General features: G+C 39.3%; 2 protein-coding genes across 3 annotated transcripts in view; one reads left to right on the top strand and one right to left on the bottom strand.

Moving 5' to 3' along the window:
- Positions 1-11,124, bottom strand: part of usp37 (ubiquitin specific peptidase 37) — a 35,813-nt gene extending 24,689 nt beyond the window's left edge. For both annotated transcript variants that reach the window (XM_084123331.1, XM_084123330.1), the window contains exons 1-3: positions 10,966-11,124; positions 7,590-7,851; positions 2,195-2,360 (exon numbers count right to left, since the gene is read on the bottom strand). In XM_084123331.1, the coding sequence (XP_083979457.1) occupies positions 2,195-2,360; positions 7,590-7,763 (340 nt within the window). In that variant the 5' untranslated portion in view covers positions 7,764-7,851; positions 10,966-11,124. The remainder of the gene's footprint in view (positions 1-2,194; positions 2,361-7,589; positions 7,852-10,965) is intronic.
- A 214-nt stretch (positions 11,125-11,338) lies between these two features.
- insig2 (insulin induced gene 2) overlaps positions 11,339-19,019 on the top strand; it is a 9,395-nt gene continuing 1,714 nt past the window's right edge. Inside the window, exons 1-5 of the mRNA XM_084123337.1 lie at positions 11,339-11,471; positions 12,829-13,110; positions 14,404-14,528; positions 16,088-16,254; positions 17,918-18,017. Of these exons, the coding sequence (XP_083979463.1) occupies positions 12,876-13,110; positions 14,404-14,528; positions 16,088-16,254; positions 17,918-18,017 (627 nt within the window). The 5' untranslated portion in view covers positions 11,339-11,471; positions 12,829-12,875. The remainder of the gene's footprint in view (positions 11,472-12,828; positions 13,111-14,403; positions 14,529-16,087; positions 16,255-17,917; positions 18,018-19,019) is intronic.

Here is a 19,019-nt window from a genome sequence, read left to right on the forward strand (position 1 = left end):
CAGTATCAGTCAAAAGTTTGGAAACATTACTATTTTTAATGTTTTTGAAAGAAGTCTCTTATGCTCATCAAGCCTGCAGTTAAAAAAAAAAAAAAAAAAAATAATAATAATATTTTGAAATATTATTACAATTTAAAATAATGGTTCTCTTTTTTAATATATTTTAAAATGTAATTTATTTTTGTGATGCAAAGCTGAATTTTCATCAGCAAGTACTCCAGTCTTTGGTGTCTTATGATCCTTCAGAAATCATTCTAATATGATGATTTGATACTCAGTTATTATCAATGATGGAAACAGTTGTGCTGCTTAATATATTTTTTTGGAATACTTTTTTCAGGATTCATTGATGAGTAAAACGTTAACAGCATTTATTCATAAAAACAGCATTTATTCAAAATAAAAACATTTCTAACAATATAAATCGTTACCATCACCTTTTATCAATTTAACGCATCCTTGTTGAATTAAAGTACTAATTTCTTTTTTTTTTAAAAGTTAGTTCCCAAACTTTTGAACGGTAGCGTATATTGTTACAAAAGATTTCTATTCTAAATAAATACAGTTCTTTTTAACTTTTTATTCATCAAATAATCCTGAAAAAAGTATCTCAGGTTATAAAAAAATATTAAGCAGCACAACTGTTTCCAACATTGATCATAAATCATCATATTAGAATGATTTCTGAAGGATCATAAGACACCAAAGACTGGAGTACTTGCTGATGAAAATTCAGCTTTGCATCACAAAAATAAATTACATTTTAAAATATATTAAAAAAGAGAACCATTATTTTAAATTGTAATAATATTTCATAATCAGGGCTCCAGACTGCGACCAAATGGTCGCATTTTGCGACCAAAATTTGAGTGTGTGCGACTGAATTTTACATCCAGTCGAACATGTGCGACCAGTAAATTTCATCTCGTATAGTGTGATAGTGGGCGACAACCTACGTCGCGTACGATGCTTTACGACATCACGACAAAAAGACTAGCATGTTTAATTTTTTAACGGTCCTCCATGACGGGTTCCGTCAAGAGTGAATGAGTGTGTGTGTGTGTGCGCGCGCGCGTGTGAGTGAGTGAGCGAGAGAGTGTGTGCGCGAGTGAGTGTGTGTGTGTGTGTGCGTGCGCAAGCGGGAGTGAGTGAGTGAGTGTGTGTGTGTGTGTGTGTGAGAGCGTGCGTGTGTGTGTGAGTGAGTGCGTGTGTACATGTGCGAGTGAATGTGTGTATGAGACGGCTCGCGAATGACTGGTCGTAAAGCAACGTGTAGTCTGACAATGTTTCTTGTCCAGGACATGACAAGATTTTTAGGAGTCAAAATCGTGTAATCTGACACAGTGACTATCATAACATACAAAAAAATTGTGTAATCTGAACCAGGCATAGCTATAACTATGGTATACTGTGGTTATAAAAATAGCCTACACATCTTTTTCCAGCACTTCAAAACTATATCATATTTAAATGTTATTTTTAATGTGTTGACCAAAACATTTTTGTTCATCCTTTAAAGATTGTCTCTATTTATAAAACTGAAAGTTTTAAGAAGTAGGAAAACACTTATTTAAAAAAAAAAAGAAAGACTAAATTACCATTGTAAACATAGCTGCTGAGGGAGCTTATTGGCTATTTTCACTCCCTAATATCTATTTTGTCACTCATTTTGCTTTTGAATTAATATTAAGACATTATGAATGATAATAATTAAAGTTAACTTTATCTATACACCTCAAATTAAGCTCAGTGTTTTGTCATCCCACAGTGCTACCAAACACTTTCTGTAGAACTTAGTGCCGCTGCCCTCAGATGTTAGTCTGGAGCCTGTGATCTTAAAATAAAACTGCACCATAATTTCTGTACGCTAAGTCTATTTATTATCAAAGCATTTGTCTGTAATAGTTATTTAGGGGGAAATGTGAAGGTGTGCCCCTAAATTTTCTGCTTGCGCTCCTAAAATGTTAAGTCAGGGGCTACAGCGCTCCTAATAAAAAAAGTTAGTCTGGAGCCCTGATAATATTACTGTTTTTTTTTGTTTTTTGTTTTTTTAACTGCAGGCTTGATGAGCATAAGAGACTTCTTTCAAAAACATTAAAAATAGTAATGTTTCCAAACTTTTGACTGGTACTGTATATACACACACACATATACACAGTTGACAGGGGTGTGCCGACTAGAGTGTAACACGCACCTGCTGGTTTACCGAGCCGGACCTTTTCAAGGTATTCCTTCATTTTTTTTGCCACCAACATGTTCAGTTTGTCCATCATGACAACACTCGAGTCTTTCAGGGTCAGAGTCACTCGGTTCGGGCCGTGTGTTTGATACCACGAAACCTGCTTTACATTGTGATTCAGCTGAAATAAAATAAACAAAATGAGATCAAATAGCATTCAGAAAAACACATGTAATGCTCATGTCTTAATTAGACTGTGTGTCTCTAATAGTGGTTTCTAAACACACATTTCTAAGGCGTCTAAATGATGAAATCTTTGCTAAAGAAGCTGTCGTCTTCCAGTTCTTGATTAAACAGTAATTAGGCGTGTAACGGTACACATATGCGCCTTCTGTGTACTGGACGAACGCTGCGTTGAAGCCTAACCACCACATTAACCACCAATAATCACAACCAGCTCCGCGTTTTGTTACTTTCGATAAGAAACAAAGTGTAATCTTTCAAATTCTGTCCATTTTATCACGAAGTTCAAACATTGAATTTATTTTATAAATAAAGCACGAGTGAACGTGATAATCTCTTCCTCAGTTACAGAGTAAACATGGACACCTGAAGGCGTGCTGACAGATACGGTACACACTGAAACGCATCATCTCTCGAGCAGTCGCACAATCAGTGCTTCAGCAGGGGAGAGACCAATATAAAACAGCTGGTAAACAATGTCACATTTACCTCAGGCTAGTCATTCAGTGTCCACTGGGGTGTGAGATATACATCGTCTGCGATAATATCATAATTGTTGTTTTAACGATGTGAGATTTGACTATCGCGTCTAGGGTTAGGGTGTACGCATACTCCACGTGATGTGGTCTTGTAGATTAGACTAGAGCGGATGCGCATTAATGCAGCTTTCACTGAGTGGTTTAGTCTTTATGTCATTTGGTAATAAATATAGAGGCGGCCAAATATCAGCATGATAAATGTGATATTGATTTTATGCAGTTTAAGTTTATATTGAGTGACTTACATTTTAGACACCATGTTGCCTGTTTTTGCTCCATTTCACCAACGAAAATGGTTCATAAAGCCACACACGGCGGTGTTTCCTTCAGCTGTTTGAGCAAATCCGTTGACGTATCGCCTGCGATAATGCGATATGGCTCAGCTTGTCAGTTAACTACGGCTCTTTGTAGTGAATGCCGCTCCATCTGAAAGCAGGTGATGGCGATTTACTACTAATCAAGGAACCGGCTTTACTGACGAGATGCGCATAATGTCATGCGATATATCGCCCAGCCCTAACTATGATAGATTAAGAGTCAAATGCTTCTTTCCTTGAATGAATCGGCCGTTTGAATGAATCGGCTGAATCTCAATGATTCGCTCATTAACAGTGCCTCGCTGCCACCTACTGGTGGTTTCAATGTCACATTTCACGTATCTTTTCTTGTTTTAAATACTTTTAAATATCAATTTGCAAAGATGAATTTTGTTGATACTGATTTCATTTGATTGGTAAATCCCAGTCTTAAACCTGCCAAAGGACCCACACAATAAACACGCTCAGCGAAATATCGTCGAATAATCGTTAGAGAAAATCCCCGAAAATACAGAGATATATATATTATATATTGATGTGTCAATATCGCACTAGTGTCCACAGCTTGTTAGTTTGCTAGAGAAGTGAACTCTTTAGCTAAATATATGCACTATAATAGCCTATATATTATATTTAACTTATCCAGATAATGATCATGGCTTGATTATTTAATGTATGCTTACAATATCTGTAATGACAATGACAGCCACTGTGTAAATTACTCAATTTCAACAACGAATTGAATTAAAAACGTATAATTAGATTTAGAAGTTAATATAAAAACTGGCTTATGTGCAGTTTACATGTTTGCATACAATTTGCTGTTTGAATGTTGATTATTATATCTAGAAATAAATAGCAAATTAATTTAGGCTAATAGTCGGGGCTCTGTTGTTAATATTTAATATTAAAAAATGTATTATTTATATATGAGTCGCTGTCGGGCGGAAACCTTGTATGTCCAAATTTGGTCAATTTCATATTTTTTCACAAATCGATGCTATTGGTCAGTCCCCACGTGGTTCTGTTATTTTTACAAATTTTTAACCAATCTAAAGTGTTGAAAATAGCTTGAGAGCAAATCTCGTAACTCCATTGGACACTTCAACTGTCTGAGAATCCTCGTAACTCCACCTCTTCTTCACTCCGCGGCGGGAGCTTACGCGGCATAATCCGGCATTTTGTCTCCTCAGGATTGAACGTCGCAACGATAAGAAATCCTCGTCGAGCAACACGTAAAGCAAGCCTTAACTCTGCTTTTATCTGTGTTAAACTATGATATCAGTTATTGATGCATTTTAAATGTCTACGTATTATAGGCTTATTATTACTAGGCTTATTATACGTGTGCATTGTTTTAAAATGTATCTAATATAATACTTGAATTGAAATAAATGTTTTGGATACCAGCATTAAATGATTGTTTTTATTATTATTTTACTGACTCGAAGTTGGCACTGTGCATGTAAAATACCCCAAGTAGCAGGTTTTATTTATGGGAGAAAAAGGGTCTGTCTAACGTTACTGGCGCCAGTAAGCCTATCATTGCATAACTCTGTCTGTTTTTTTAGACAATAACGAGTGAAAATAGTTAGGTTAGATACATTTGAGTAGGCTTGTTTTGTTAAAAATCGATTGCTGTAATGCTTTGGTGCAGAAGGAAGCCTGTGAGCCACGGTAAATTTGCGTGCAGATTAGGCAAATTTCCGCCTATTAGACAGCCTAGTTACCTCATCGTTTTTTGTTCTGCTTCACGTATAGCTCTTAAACCTTTAAAATAGAGTTTAGGAAGATGTATGTAACCACAATCATTAGATATGAATAGCTCTTAAAGCCTTATCTCTTGTCAAAAGGCTCATCGTGACCGCAGACTTTGATGAACACTGCCGGCAGCAGCGACGTCTGTGTCCGTACCGTTCTAATCAATGACAGCGTAACCTCGTATCTCCCTGCTTTCAAGTCATAAATCTCGTATCTCCGATTAAACATGATTTTGGGGAAATGTTGTGTTAATGTTGGTATACAACAGTATATGATAGCAATATAAGTTATAATACCAACTTTAACGATACAATGTTTAATAATTAAAAAAATATGCAGTTTTTTTAATTTCCTGAAAAATAATGGTTTTGGAGATACAAGGATTCCGCCAGACAGCGACGATAGGGTTTCCGTTGTCCGGTAATTACCGGACATTGGCCAGAAAAAAAATGAAATGTCCGACAAAATTAAATCTCTCCGGTCAAATTGTCCGATTAAAATGGCCTAATAATCGCGCCCCCCTAACACAATCTGAATTTGAGAATAAGCCTAAAATGTATAATGCAAAAATACACCGACCTTTCGCTATGTTATAAAGGAACAGGCTCTACCGTTTGAAAGTTATTAAACATTATTGCATGGCTTGGTTGAATTCCAATGTGGAATGCGGTCTGTTATTTCTTGATATCAGACCGCTGCGAAGCACTAGCGGCGCCAGGATTTTGATTGTAGGTGGGCCTCCAGAAAACTGGATGGGCCAGTTAAAATAAGCCAAAAAAAAAACGGGTTCCCCTTCATCTCCGTTTCAGCGCTTTTCTGGGCACTGAGGACAGTGACTCAGCAGCCTACTTGAATTTAATGTGTAAAAAAAAAAAAAAAAAAAACTTAAACAGGATTTTTTTTTTTTTTTTTTAATACAATTACAATTTCATTTATTGTTTAATACAATTATAGGCCTATTATTTTTAGTTTATTAACAGCAACAACAGCTGTAAAGATGAAGTTGACGATCGCCATCTCCTTATGAACGCGCCTATAGAGAGAAATGCACATCATGGATTACATAATCAGAGAGTAGCCTATTTCTTTTCGTTTTAAATTGTTAAAAATACATTTCAAGCTTTCTTAAGATATATTTCATGTCTGTGAGGCCTACGCTGAGTTTCGTTAAATTAGGATGAGATGCACTCCCGTTCACGAGCAATAAGTGACCGCGCGGGCGCCTGCATGATTAGGCCTATCGTCTGCTATATTTGCTGCTTATTTATTAAATACAGGCAATTGGTTGATAAAAAAAATTATTAAAATTAAGATACAATTTATACAAAACGAAATTCACTTCAAAAAAAGTCTTTCTACAAAACCAAACTTAATGAAGTGGTCAAAATCATGTCTGACCCGCTCCATGTCTCTCGATATTGCGTATCCTATCCTACTCGTGCGGTTCACTTTTCATAATCAACATAAATTAAAAAATAACATTATAATATTTTAACAAATATTAAACTAAATGAGCTTATTTAATGGCTACAACACGTATAGTAGACCTAGACTCTATTTGTACAAATTGCTGCACATTCTTTTTATTCAGAATTTTGCACACATAAGTTGAAAGGCATTTGTTTGTGCATGCATAGCAAAACATATCTGCAACATTTATCAAGTTCACTGATAATTATGCGCACATTTATTAATTATTATCTTAATGAATAATGAAACAAGGACGAACCATATAAACTGTGTTGTTTGTTTAGAATGGATCGCAAATAGATCCGAATGAAGAAACGTACAAAACCATAGTAGAAAATGGGTCTCGAGTGTTCCTGCAGAGAGGGGGTTCTCGCTGCAGAATCGGATCAAGACGAAGCAGCGAAGTCGCCTAACAAGGTTACGCAGCTTATGCGCATTGCAGGTTGTGGAGAGACACTGGGAAGTTCGCTTGAGTAAAAACAATAGGCTTCAGATATTCTATATGGGGAAGGGGGATTGGTTTGTTAAACTATGAATGTGAAACCATAGTAAAAACAATTGGCGTTGATTGATGCCAATCGGACGTTCATGTTTTTTTTCCGTTTTTTTATTTGAAAGTTAGGCTAATAAACATGTTGCATTCGGCCTGATTATGTCATTTTTTAAGTTACATAGCCTTCCTCCAGTTTTGAACCTCGACTTCAAACCGAGGTAAATACCGAACCATCAGTTGTGTGTATTGTTACACCCCTAATTAAATATCATATTACTTAGACACATATTACTTAGACAAATATCACGACTGATATTTATATGATTGTATGTCCATTTAAATATCAGCATCTGCACCAAAACTGCGTTTTTCTGCTCAGTTTTGCTTCTGAATAAACCCGAGCGTGTTCCCTCGATATTCTCACTATATGAGTTATAAAAAACTGATGCATCAAATATGATACTTCAAAAACGCATATTTGTGTAACTTTATTTTTAGATTTGGTCTAAAGGTTCAATCCACCTTAAATAAAACCCTAGAGTTTCCTGAGCATTGTGTGACGTGTGTTAAGGACGGGGTTTCTGCACCTGGAACATCCTCGGCGCGCCGCCGCTGTTGAACTTCACCAGCAGGTTTATCTTGCTGTCCCTCTCGTGGATTTCGAAGACGCCCTCTCTCCATTTGGTGGTTCCCAGTTCCCCACAGCGGATGCGGATGCGGACCGGGCCGCCGCTGGTCAGTCTGGGCCCGGAGACAGCCATCAGGACCTCCTCGATCTCCGGCACACAGAAGAGGCCAACGATCCTGACAGGAGACCAGGAGGCACGGGAAGATGCAGAAGCGGAAACACTGGGAAGAAGACAATGTATAATATATAAACGTACTGCACACATATAAGATCTGCATTTACATGCACAACTTTGAATGAATCTATTCCGATATATGGATCTGAATGTAGTGAATCTGAACGCTAATCATGTGATCGGGCTGATGTGTGTGTTTATATGTCACAAGCTCCAAATCGGGATAGATCTTTGACATGCACAAACTGCAGGAATATACAGCGTTTCCCACTGTCTGCTCATCATAACTATTCTCATACATCAGTTCTTTATTGGTTTTAAACAGCAGACTTCATATTTATCCATTTCTGGTCATAATATTGAGTAAATGAGCCGTTGTGCCGCTGCTTATATTGATCACGCAGTGAAAATGGCCAAACAGAGTCGACGAGAGTCTGCCGTTGCCCTGCTCCACTTCACAGACGCAGGGAAAGGAGGATTATAGACTGACGAGCATGTAAACGTAGCCAGTGTTTCTGTTAAAGTCTCCCTGTGGTGAAAATCCAGCTTTTAATGTTGTTTATGTGTCTATGTGGTGTTTTTAATGTGCTTTAAGACAAACCATGTGTAAATTCATAAGGCGACAGCATTGCTGAGTATTTCCTCCTTAAAACTGCAGTGAACCAAAGACAGTCTCAAAAACACGCTTTGAAATCGCTGGTGTTTCTGACGTCACAAACTTGCTTGTAACCAATCAGATCAACGTGTGATCGTCAACCAGTGGATCTCTGAGCTGAGTGAGTGAGTGGAGGCGGGGCTCATTTACCGTGAATACTAATAATCCAGTCATTTTAAGCCAAAATGGGGGTCAACCTTGAACAAATTGCAACAGAAGCAAACTCAACTGATTTTGTATCCTCAATATGTCCCGAGTAAGGAAAGAAAAGCCCCGAAGAATCCCATTAGGGGGAAGTTTAGAGAAAGACCCAAATATTCATACGCCATTCATTCTTTTTCTCACGTGAATAGGGTACAAATTTTAACCTTTAGATATCACCATGAAAATTACTGAGTTGATTACTTACATCAAGACAAACAAAAAATGTATTACAAGTTTTTTGAAACTGTTAACATGGGCAAACGGTGCATAATCTAATTACGTATGTGCTAATTTGCATAAATACCACAACAGATCTAAACATGTCTTGTTGAATCAGTAAAATACTTGATGTTAAGGTCTGAATGAACCCATTTAGGCTACCCATGAGCATTAATACACAGAGGCAGGAAGAAGTACTTTAGAAACCAGCCTTTATTAATTATTATTGCAGAGATGGGGTTTGGGGCTGGGTCTGTGGGACTGTTTCTGGGGGACGAGTCTGAGGGAAGAACAGGAGACAATGGTAAGGAGAATGCAGAAGACAAAAGGTAGGCAAAATAAAAAGTGAACCCCCAGAAACAGTCCCACAGACCCAGCCCCAAACCCCATCTCTGCAATAATAATTAATAAAGGCTGGTTTCTAAAGTACTTCTTCCTGCCTCTGTGTATTAATGCTCATGGGTAGCCGTAATGGGTTCATTCAGACCTTAACATTAAGTATTTTACTGTTATATGTCAACAAGATTCAACAAGACATTTTCACCTGGCAAGACAATCTCATATTACAATCTCAATCTCAGACCCAATGTTTAGATCTGTTGTGGTATTTATGCAAATTAGCACATATCTAATTAATTTCAAACAATTTCAAAAAACTTGTAATACATTTTTTTTTTGTCTTGATGTAAGTAATCAACTCAGTAATGTTTACCCTATTCACGCGAGTAAAAGAATGAATAGGCGTATGAATATTTGGGTCTTTCTCTAAACTTCCCCCTAATGGGATTCTTCGGGGCTTTTCCCCTTACCGGAGTAATATTGAGGACACAAAATCAGTTGAGTTTGCTTGTGTTGCAATTTGTTCAACCTTTTTTCATAAAATTACTGGACTTTAAATTAGGGAAGGGTGTCGAGTTACATTCAAGATATTTGAAGGCATGACGAAATCATTTTTTCAAGGAAAAAAAAACGTTTAAATGTGTAATTTCAGTGATCAAAGATGAGCTTTAGGGATACAGGAAGACTTGACCCTGAACGCCTCATGCTAGACATCAGTTGTGAAGGAGACAAACACACATTACAGGAAAACTGAACACAGAACTCTTGTGTCTTTAATGAATTTAATGAAGCTGACTCCCAAATAATAAACTAAGCCGTAGTTCCTCAAAGTCATCAAGTGTAAATGATAGTGTTAACAACGTTAGTTCACCCTAAAATGACAATTCTGTCATCACAGAAGATGTTTATTTATCCTGTCACAAAAGATGATGTTTTGGAGGAATGTTATGGCTACCATCAGCTGTCTGACTAACTTTACCAGCATTCTCCACAACATCACTACTGTGTTCAGCAGAAGAAACACACACAGGTGTGGAGGACCAACATGAGTGTGAGTAAATGACCACAATATTTATTTCTGGGTGAACTATTCCTTTAACAATCTTCCAGATTTAATGATCACATCCCAGACATCTCAAACTAACCTTTCAGACAACTAGAGCACAGTGTAATTCTGCATTAAAGCGATAAACTCCTCGCATCTACAACTTTACAAACACACCACGTGACATAAAACAAAATCCCTCAAGTCAAACCACATTATTGCAGCTTTAAAAGCCTCGAGCTCAACTATGGCAAACTTCTGACATTAGCAGTCAACTAACCTCGCATCATATCTATGCCTAAAGCTGTCCTCTACGCGGTTGTCTCGCAGAGAGCCCGAAGTCCCGCATGTTTAAGGAGTTACAGCGAGTAGAGATGAAGGTAAACAAACGCATCAGACGTCACGACATCACGCGCGCTTTAACTCCGCCGACTCGACTGGCGTTAGCTTCCCCTCGGAGGCGCGCACTTTCCCGCCTCGCAGTCAAGTAACGTTAACACTCGCGTGTTTCTCTGAAGCGGGTCTTTATTTTGCGGTATCCTCACGCGTCGCGGTGAAATACTGACACACGCATCCTCCACACGCGGCTAATTAACTAGCATTAGCAGCCCAGGCCGAGTGACAGGCTCGCTTCTGCTAACTGACCATTCTGAGTAAAACCCTGGGCGACTTCGGCACATAAACCACATATCATTTACCTGCGGGAGGGTAATTCCTTAAAGAAAGCGCTGGGGAGTGAATATATCCTCTCAGTGTGACTCTCTCTGTCAGTGTGTGAGTTTCGCCGGGTGTGATGGTGTTTTCTGCGCGCGAGTCACACGAGCAGCCGATGATGGCGGGAACGTGAAAATTCAGAGCGGAAATGGGAGGTGAGAAGACGTGCGTGAACTCACGCGAGATTTCAGAATGCTTTTAAAAACTCGTTTTTATATTTACTATTTATCAACTTTTGTGAGAGTTAAATGTGCACGAATAACAACCTAAGCGTAATCAGATTAGAAGAAAAAAAAAACATGTTGTATTATCAAACGGTTTTTCATTACGTCATCAGCGCTCCTTCTGATTGGCTGCGGAGGGAGCCACGCCATCAGCGGGGCGGAAGTGCAGCATTATTCAGTGTCCACGGTCTTCTTTCGCTTAGGACTTTAATATCACACAGTTCAGACTCAGAGACAGAGAGGAGATTTGTTAAAACTGCGCAAAGGTGAGTCATTTGTGACATGTCATTAGATATCTGTTGTAATAGAGTTAATAAGTTAGCTAATTTAGGATGTGACCGTGTTTTGCCCCCCACTGGGTCAGACACTGCGAGTTTAGCTGTGATGTTATGATGATGTTTTGGAGAATTCATCATCTTCAACCTACTAGAACTTTAACTGTGTCCTTTATTGATGAATAATAAGTGCTCGTTGTCCAGGTGAGCTGTAGTGGGAGTGTGATAGAGACAGTAGTGGAGGTGAAGCTGAAGGCCTCCTGCTGATGTGGCCTTTGACCAGTGAGAGATATTGAACTAACGTGACCCTCAGTGACCCATCATGGCGTGTGTGTGTGTGTGTGTGTGTGTGTGTGTGTGTGTTTATCTAAAGTGATTTACAGTACTCTGGTTTCAGATATTAAGTGTGTACTGTATATTTCTCATATGGTATTATATTCCCAGTAACTCAATTTCTAGGACGTTCAGCTTTGACTATGTAATTAATTGTTATTATGAAATTACCCTGACTCAAAAGTCTGGAATAATTTAGATGTGACAGTAAAAACAGGGTTTGTATTATTTGCTTGAAGTACTTTTTGAAATTGAAGTCCTGGAAACAGCCATATTTATAAAAAGTGCTTGAATTATTGAAAGACAGTATGTGAAATTAGTGTTTAATTTTATCCATAAAACAATCTTTTCACACATAATGAACACTGCAGCCCGTCTGATACAGATATAGAGCCATTTCGCATGGCTATGAGCGTAATATTACTCATATCAATATCCAAGTATATGATACAGCTTTCATTCTTCAGGTCAATCATATAATTATGAAGGGGAGATCAGTTTGAATAAGGAAAGCAATATCTCTGTCATAGTATCCTTTCAATGATTTTATTCACACAGTCATTGCATGTGCTACACTTAATTTGTACCATTTTGCTTTATTAGTTTATCTTTTTTATCTATTTACCTCTTTTAGAATTTGAAAGATAATAAAGATATTGTTTGATTAGTGAGATCTATGATTGTAGTCCTTGAAAACCCCAAAAGTAGTCCTATAATTTCATTTAACAGTATCTGTATGAACCCTGTAAAAACAGTAATATTGTGAAATATTATTATAATGTAAATCAGCTGTTTTCTATGTGAATATATAGTAAAGTGTAATTTATTCCTGTGTTCAAAGCTGAATGTTCAGCATCATTACTCCAGTCTTCAGTGTCACATGATCCTTCAGAAATCACTCTAATATGATGATTGTCAGTGTTAAACCGTTGTGCTGCTTCATGTCTGTGTGGAAAGCGTGCTCTTGTCTTCTGGGGTTGTGGGAGCAGCGTTATGACCTCTTTCTCTCTGACAGGCATGTGATGTCTCAGATGTAGCGCTCGTCCTTCAGTCCCGGTGGTCATGGCGGACACTGTGAGCGGTGTGACGCCCCGCGGGCCGTACATCAGCACCGTCACCAGCCGCGTGCTGAACCTGCTGATGCGTGCCGCGCTGCTCTTCACGGTGGGAGTGTTTCTCGCGCTCGTGCTGAACCTCCTGCAGGTGCAGCGCAACGTCACGCTCTTCCCTCCTGACGTCATCAGCAGCATCTTCTCCTCCGCCTGGTGGGTCCCTCCCTGCTGTGGGACGGCTGCAGGTACACACTCTCACACACACACACACACACACACACACACACACACTGTTATCAGCACCAGTGAGTGTCTGAACTGCCTCTGTCTGTCGACAGGCTGTGTTTTCATTACATGACCTGATAATGCCAAGATTGTTTCAAATAAATGCTGTTCTTTTGAACTTTTTATTCTTCAAAGAATCACAGCATCACGATTTCCACAGAAATATGAAGCAGCACGACTGTTTTCAACACTGATAATAATCAGAAATGTTTCTTGATTATCAAATCATCATATTAGAGTGATTTCTGAAGGATCATGTGACACTGAAGACTGGAGTAATGATGCTGAAAAATTAGCTTTTGATCACAGGAATAAATTAACCCATGGCAACAGTTTAAACGCGGAAAACTACTGAGCCCCTAAAGGGACATGCTGATGGTGAAAAATATGAGATGGGAGGAAAAATTATGTCTTCGCTTTTGTATTGCTCTGAGAAACTTTGTGTTCACTCGCAGAAAACACAAAAGTTTTACAAGTGAACTCTGCGAGCATTGAAATATTTTTCCTTCCATCTAATTTTTTTCATCACCATGTCTGTACAACCCTAATCAGGATTCTCACACACATAAACACCTAATTACCTGCGTCTACAGTCGACACTTCATAAATAAATTTACCTGGGGCGTCTATAATCGACACCCAATAATCTTTATACTTTAGCTCTTGCGTCTACAGTCGACAACTGGCCGAGTTCCTTACCCTAACTTGTTCCCCTAACTAGCTTCCTTGCTGAGCAGCAATAATCGACAAACAGACTTCAGCAAATGTCCTCTAAATGCTTTAATCACGGCCGGGGAATCTCAGAGCAGTTCTCCAGAGAAGCTCCCAAAAAGAAGCAATGCCGGAGGATCTCAGACAAATTCCATTGAGAATCCCACCAGCAAACACAAATACAACAGTTTTTATAGGACAATGGGCGAAAATTACATGAAACATTACATCATTTCCCTACAATTTGATTGGTCCTTCATAGACAAGTCCTCTTGTTAATAGGTAACCACAAGGTTTCAAGTTTAGACATCTGTCTAGTTTCATTTCCCATATTTGTTATTTTTACTCTCTCATCCAAAGTCACACGTTTTCTGAAAGGGGAAACATACATTTCAAATTCAAAAGCATATGAATATTGTTCCTGCAAGTAAAACAAATGTTAGTTTTGATTAATTAAAAAAAACCATCACACAGGTTTGCAGTGTGTGTGTGTGCATGTGAGATATATGATGTCACTTTGATTGTCCCTCTTGTGTGTTCAGCGCTGATAGGTTTGCTGTACCCCTGTATGGACCGGCGTCTCGGGGAGCCCCATAACCTCAAGAGGGAGTGGTCGAATGTCATGCGCTGTGTGGCCGTGTTCGTGGGCATCAATCATGCCAGTGCTGTATCCTTCTCAAACAACATCTCACTCTTCTCATGCCTGACCTCCTGTAACAGTCGTTCTGGCCAGCTGTTCAACTGTTATCCAGTCTGTCTTAGTCAAAATGTAATGCAAGTAGTGACAGATCGTTTCTTCTATATCGTGACGTACATCCGAGTGAAAACGGATTATCGGACCAATCAGAGCAGAGTAGACCAATTACAACAGACTGGGCCATCTGACCAATCAGAGCAGACCAATCACAACAGACTGGGTCATCTGACCAATCAGAGCAGAGTAGACCAATCACATCAGACTGGGTCATCTGACCAATCAGAGTAGAGTAGACCAATCACAACAGACTGGGTCATCTGACCAATCAGAGCAGAGTAGACCAATCACAGCAGACTGGGTCATCTGACCAATCAGAGCAGAGTAGACCAATCACAGCAGACTGGGTCATCTGACCAATCAGAGCAGAGTAGACCAATCACAGCAGACTGGGTCATCTGACCAATCAGAGCAGAGTAGACCAATCACAACAGACTGGGTCATCTGACCAATCAGAGCAGAGTAGACCAATCACAACAGACTTGGCCATCTGACCAATCAGAGCAGAGTAGACCAATCACAACAGACTGGCCATCTGACCAATCAGAGCAGAGTAGACCAATCACAACAGACTGGGCCATCTGACCAATCAGAGCAGAGCAGACCAATCACAACAGACTGGCCATCTGACCAATCAGAGCACAGTAGACCAATCGCAACAGACTGGCCATCTGACCAATCAGAGCAGAGTAGACCAATCGCAACAGACTGGCCATCTGACCAATCAGAGCAGAGTAGACCAATCACAACAGACTGGCCATCTGACCAATCAGAGCAGAGTAGACCAATCACAGCAGACTGGGTCATCTGACCAATCAGAGCAGAGTAGACCAATCACAGCAGACTGGGTCATCTGACCAATCAGAGCAGAGTAGACCAATTACAACAGACTGGCCATCTGACCAATCAGAGCAGAGTAGACCAATCGCAACAGACTGGCCATCTGACCAATCAGAGCAGAGTAGACCAATCACAACAGACTGGCCATCTGACCAATCAGAGCAGAGTAGACCAATCACAGTAGACTGGGTCATCTGACCAATCAGAGCAGAGTAGACCAATCACAGCAGACTGGGTCATCTGACCAATCAGAGCAGAGTAGACCAATTACAACAGACTGGCCATCTGACCAATCAGAGCAGAGTAGACCAATCACAGCAGACTGGGCCATCTGACCAATCAGAGCAGAGTAAGCTCTCAGAGAGGAGGGGCTTAGAGAGACTGAATCCGCTATCAAACTGTTTCAGACACTGAGGAAAGAGCTGATGCTGTAAACAAACGCCTGAAGTGAAAGCTTTTAAAAGCTTGTGTCGTTTATGTCTCAGAATAAAGTGTGGAAATATCTTGATATGGTTCATATTTAACCAAAATCCCATTCAAAAGGCCAGTTGACTTCAGGCGTTGGATCGCTGCAGCTCTGATGACAGCGCTGTTGTGCGAACGGTTCTCTTCTTTAACTCAGTGTCCGACAGAAGGTGGACTTCGTGAATAACGTGCAGCTGTCCCTGACTCTGGCTGCGCTGTCCGTGGGCCTGTGGTGGACGTTCGACCGCTCTCGCAGTGGGTTCGGCCTCGGTGTCGTCATCGCTACACTCGCCACTCTCGCCACTCAGCTGCTGGTTTACAACGGCGTCTTTCAGTGAGTGCCACCCTCACACAGCCGAATCACAGAAGGCAGAACTAGCTCACTTCAGAATGAACATTTCCTGATCATTTACTCTCCCCCACGGCATCCGAGATGTTCATGTCTTTCTTTCTTCAGTTGAAAAGAAATTAAGGTTTCTGAGGAAAACATTCCAGGATTGTTCTCCATATAGAGACTTCAATGGGGTCCAACGGGTCGAAGGTCCAGATGTGAGTTTCAGTGCAGCTTCAAAGTCTCGACACGATCCAGCCGAGGAGTAAGAGTCTGATCTAGACAAACCATCTAGACCAAAAAAATATTGATATACTTTTAACCACAAATGCTAGACATTAGGGCTGCACGATATTGAAGAAAATGCGATATTTGATACGATAATGCTTAAAATGTGTAAAATAAACTTAAATTATCTTTAAAAAATATATTTAAAATTATAATAACCTACATACATGTTTCACATTCTTTTTGTGACAAGAAAACATCCCTACAGCTTCTGAAAGTGAACATCAGTGTTTTACTGTAGCATAAGAAGTGTTATTTTAACATCGGTGTAAACCACAGGGTTCTGGGGTTTAGAGGTTTAGGGGTTTAGAGGTTTAGGGGTTCAGAGGTTTAGGGGTTCAGAGGTTTAGGGGTTCAGAGGTTTAGGGGTTTAGAGGTTTAGGGGTTTAGGGGTTCAGAGGTTTAGGGGTTCTGGGGTTTAGAGGTTTAGGGGTTTAGAGGTTTAGGGGTTTAGGGGTTCAGAGGTTTAGGGGTTCTGGGGTTTAGAGGTTTAGGGGTTTAGAGGTTTAGGGGTTTAGGGGTTCAGAGGTTTAGGGGTTCAGAGGTTTAGGGGTTCAGAGGTTTAGGGGTTTAGAGGTTTAGGGGTTCAGGTTATCCTACATTAGGGTTATTTAAAGGGATACTTCACTTTGAAATGAAAATTCTGTCATCATTTACTCACCCTCAAGTTGTTTCAAACCTGTATTAATTTCTTTCTTCTGCTGAACAGAAAGGAAGATATTTTGAAGAATGTCAGTAACCAAACAGTTACCTGGAACCATTGACTTCCATAGTAGGAAAAAAAGTACTATGTAAGTCAATGGTTCCAGGTAACTGTTTGGTTACTGACATTCTTCAAAATATCTTCCTATGTGTTCAGCAGAAGAAAGAAATTCATACAGGTTTGAAACAACTTGAGGGTGAGTAAATGATGACAGAATTTTCATTTTAAAGTGAAGTATCCCTTTAACAACAGAAACTGAATAATCAGATGTAAAACTGATTCTTATTAAAGCTACATTCAGCCTAGAGCAGTGAGTGATTTTCTCTTTGTGTTTTGTTCATGACCCCAGTTATTGCAAGCCGTTGCGATATACATTTGCGATATTTCAATAATTTCGAGATATTGTGCAGCTCTACTAGACATGAGCATCTTGGATGACGTGAGGAAGAGTAAATTATCAGGACATTTCTGAAGTGAACTACGTCCACACCAACAGACACAACGCTCTGTTTATGAGAGCGCACATCTATGGCTTTATCATTCATCAGGACTAGATTATTATCAGGTTTCAGCCTTTATAATCCTGTATTGTGATTGTACTTTGATAAGCGTGCAGCCTTTACACACAGACCTGCATGTTGTGTTGTGTGTGTGTGTGTGTGTGTGTGTGTTTAGATACACCTCTCCTGACTTCCTCTACATCCGGTCCTGGCTGCCCTGTATCTTCTTCGCAGGAGTGATAACTGTGGGGAATATCGGACGACAGCTCGCTCTGGTAAACTCTCGTAATCTGCTCTAAACCACAGTGACCCGAACTCTGTGTGTGTGTGTGTGTGTGTGTGTGTGTGTGTGTGTGTGTGTGTGTGTGATCAGCAAGATTTGACTCTGTTGTCAGAAAGACTGGACGCATTTCATTGATCAAAAGAGACAGTAAAGGCACATCATAATATTACAAAAGATTTCTGTTTCAAGTAAATGCTTTGTATTCATCAAAAAAAAAAATCAGTTTCCACAGAAATATGAAGCAGCACGACTGTTTTCAACACTGATGATAATAATCATAACTGTTTCTTGATCATCAAATCATCATATTAGAGTGATTTCTGAAGGATCATGTGACACTGAAGACTGGAGTAATGATGCTGAAAATACAGCTTTGATCACAGGAATAAATTACACTTTACTATATATTCACATAGAAAACTGCTGTTTTACATTATAATAATATTTCACAATATTACTGTATTTTTGATCAAATAAATGCAGTCTTGGTGAGCAGAAGAGCACACTATGTTGGGGAAAGTGAGTTAGTCCAGTTTCACAGACAGGGCTTAGATTAAGCCAGAATTAGGCCTTTGTTCAGTCAGGACATTTAAGTAGCTTTAATAATCGTGTCTTAGAGAATAATAATATTACTGATGTCTATCTTGAGACAAAACAATAACTGACGTATTTTACGATATATCGCTCTCAGTTAAAACAGCTCAAACATGCATTTTAGTCTGAGACTGACTGTAAAACCGGCGGTCAGAATATTAATATTCTGAGCATTTATAATATTTCCTGACTTCTAGAGCGATGTGTGTCAAACAAAAGCTCTTCTAACATTCCAGGTTATATTACTGACTGTACAGTGCGTGAGTGTCGGCGACTGCGTTACGGAGAAGAGGGAGAATTTGAGCTCACTAGTTTCAAAATGTTTACTCAAATTAATTAAACTCAAAAGTAATTATTTTATTAAAAGTGACTCAAATATTAATACGTACATTTAGAATTA

The sequence above is a fragment of the Abramis brama genome (genome assembly GCF_963993115.1).
Source record: "Abramis brama genome assembly, chromosome: 8".
Classification (NCBI taxonomy): Eukaryota; Metazoa; Chordata; class Actinopteri; order Cypriniformes; family Leuciscidae; genus Abramis; species Abramis brama.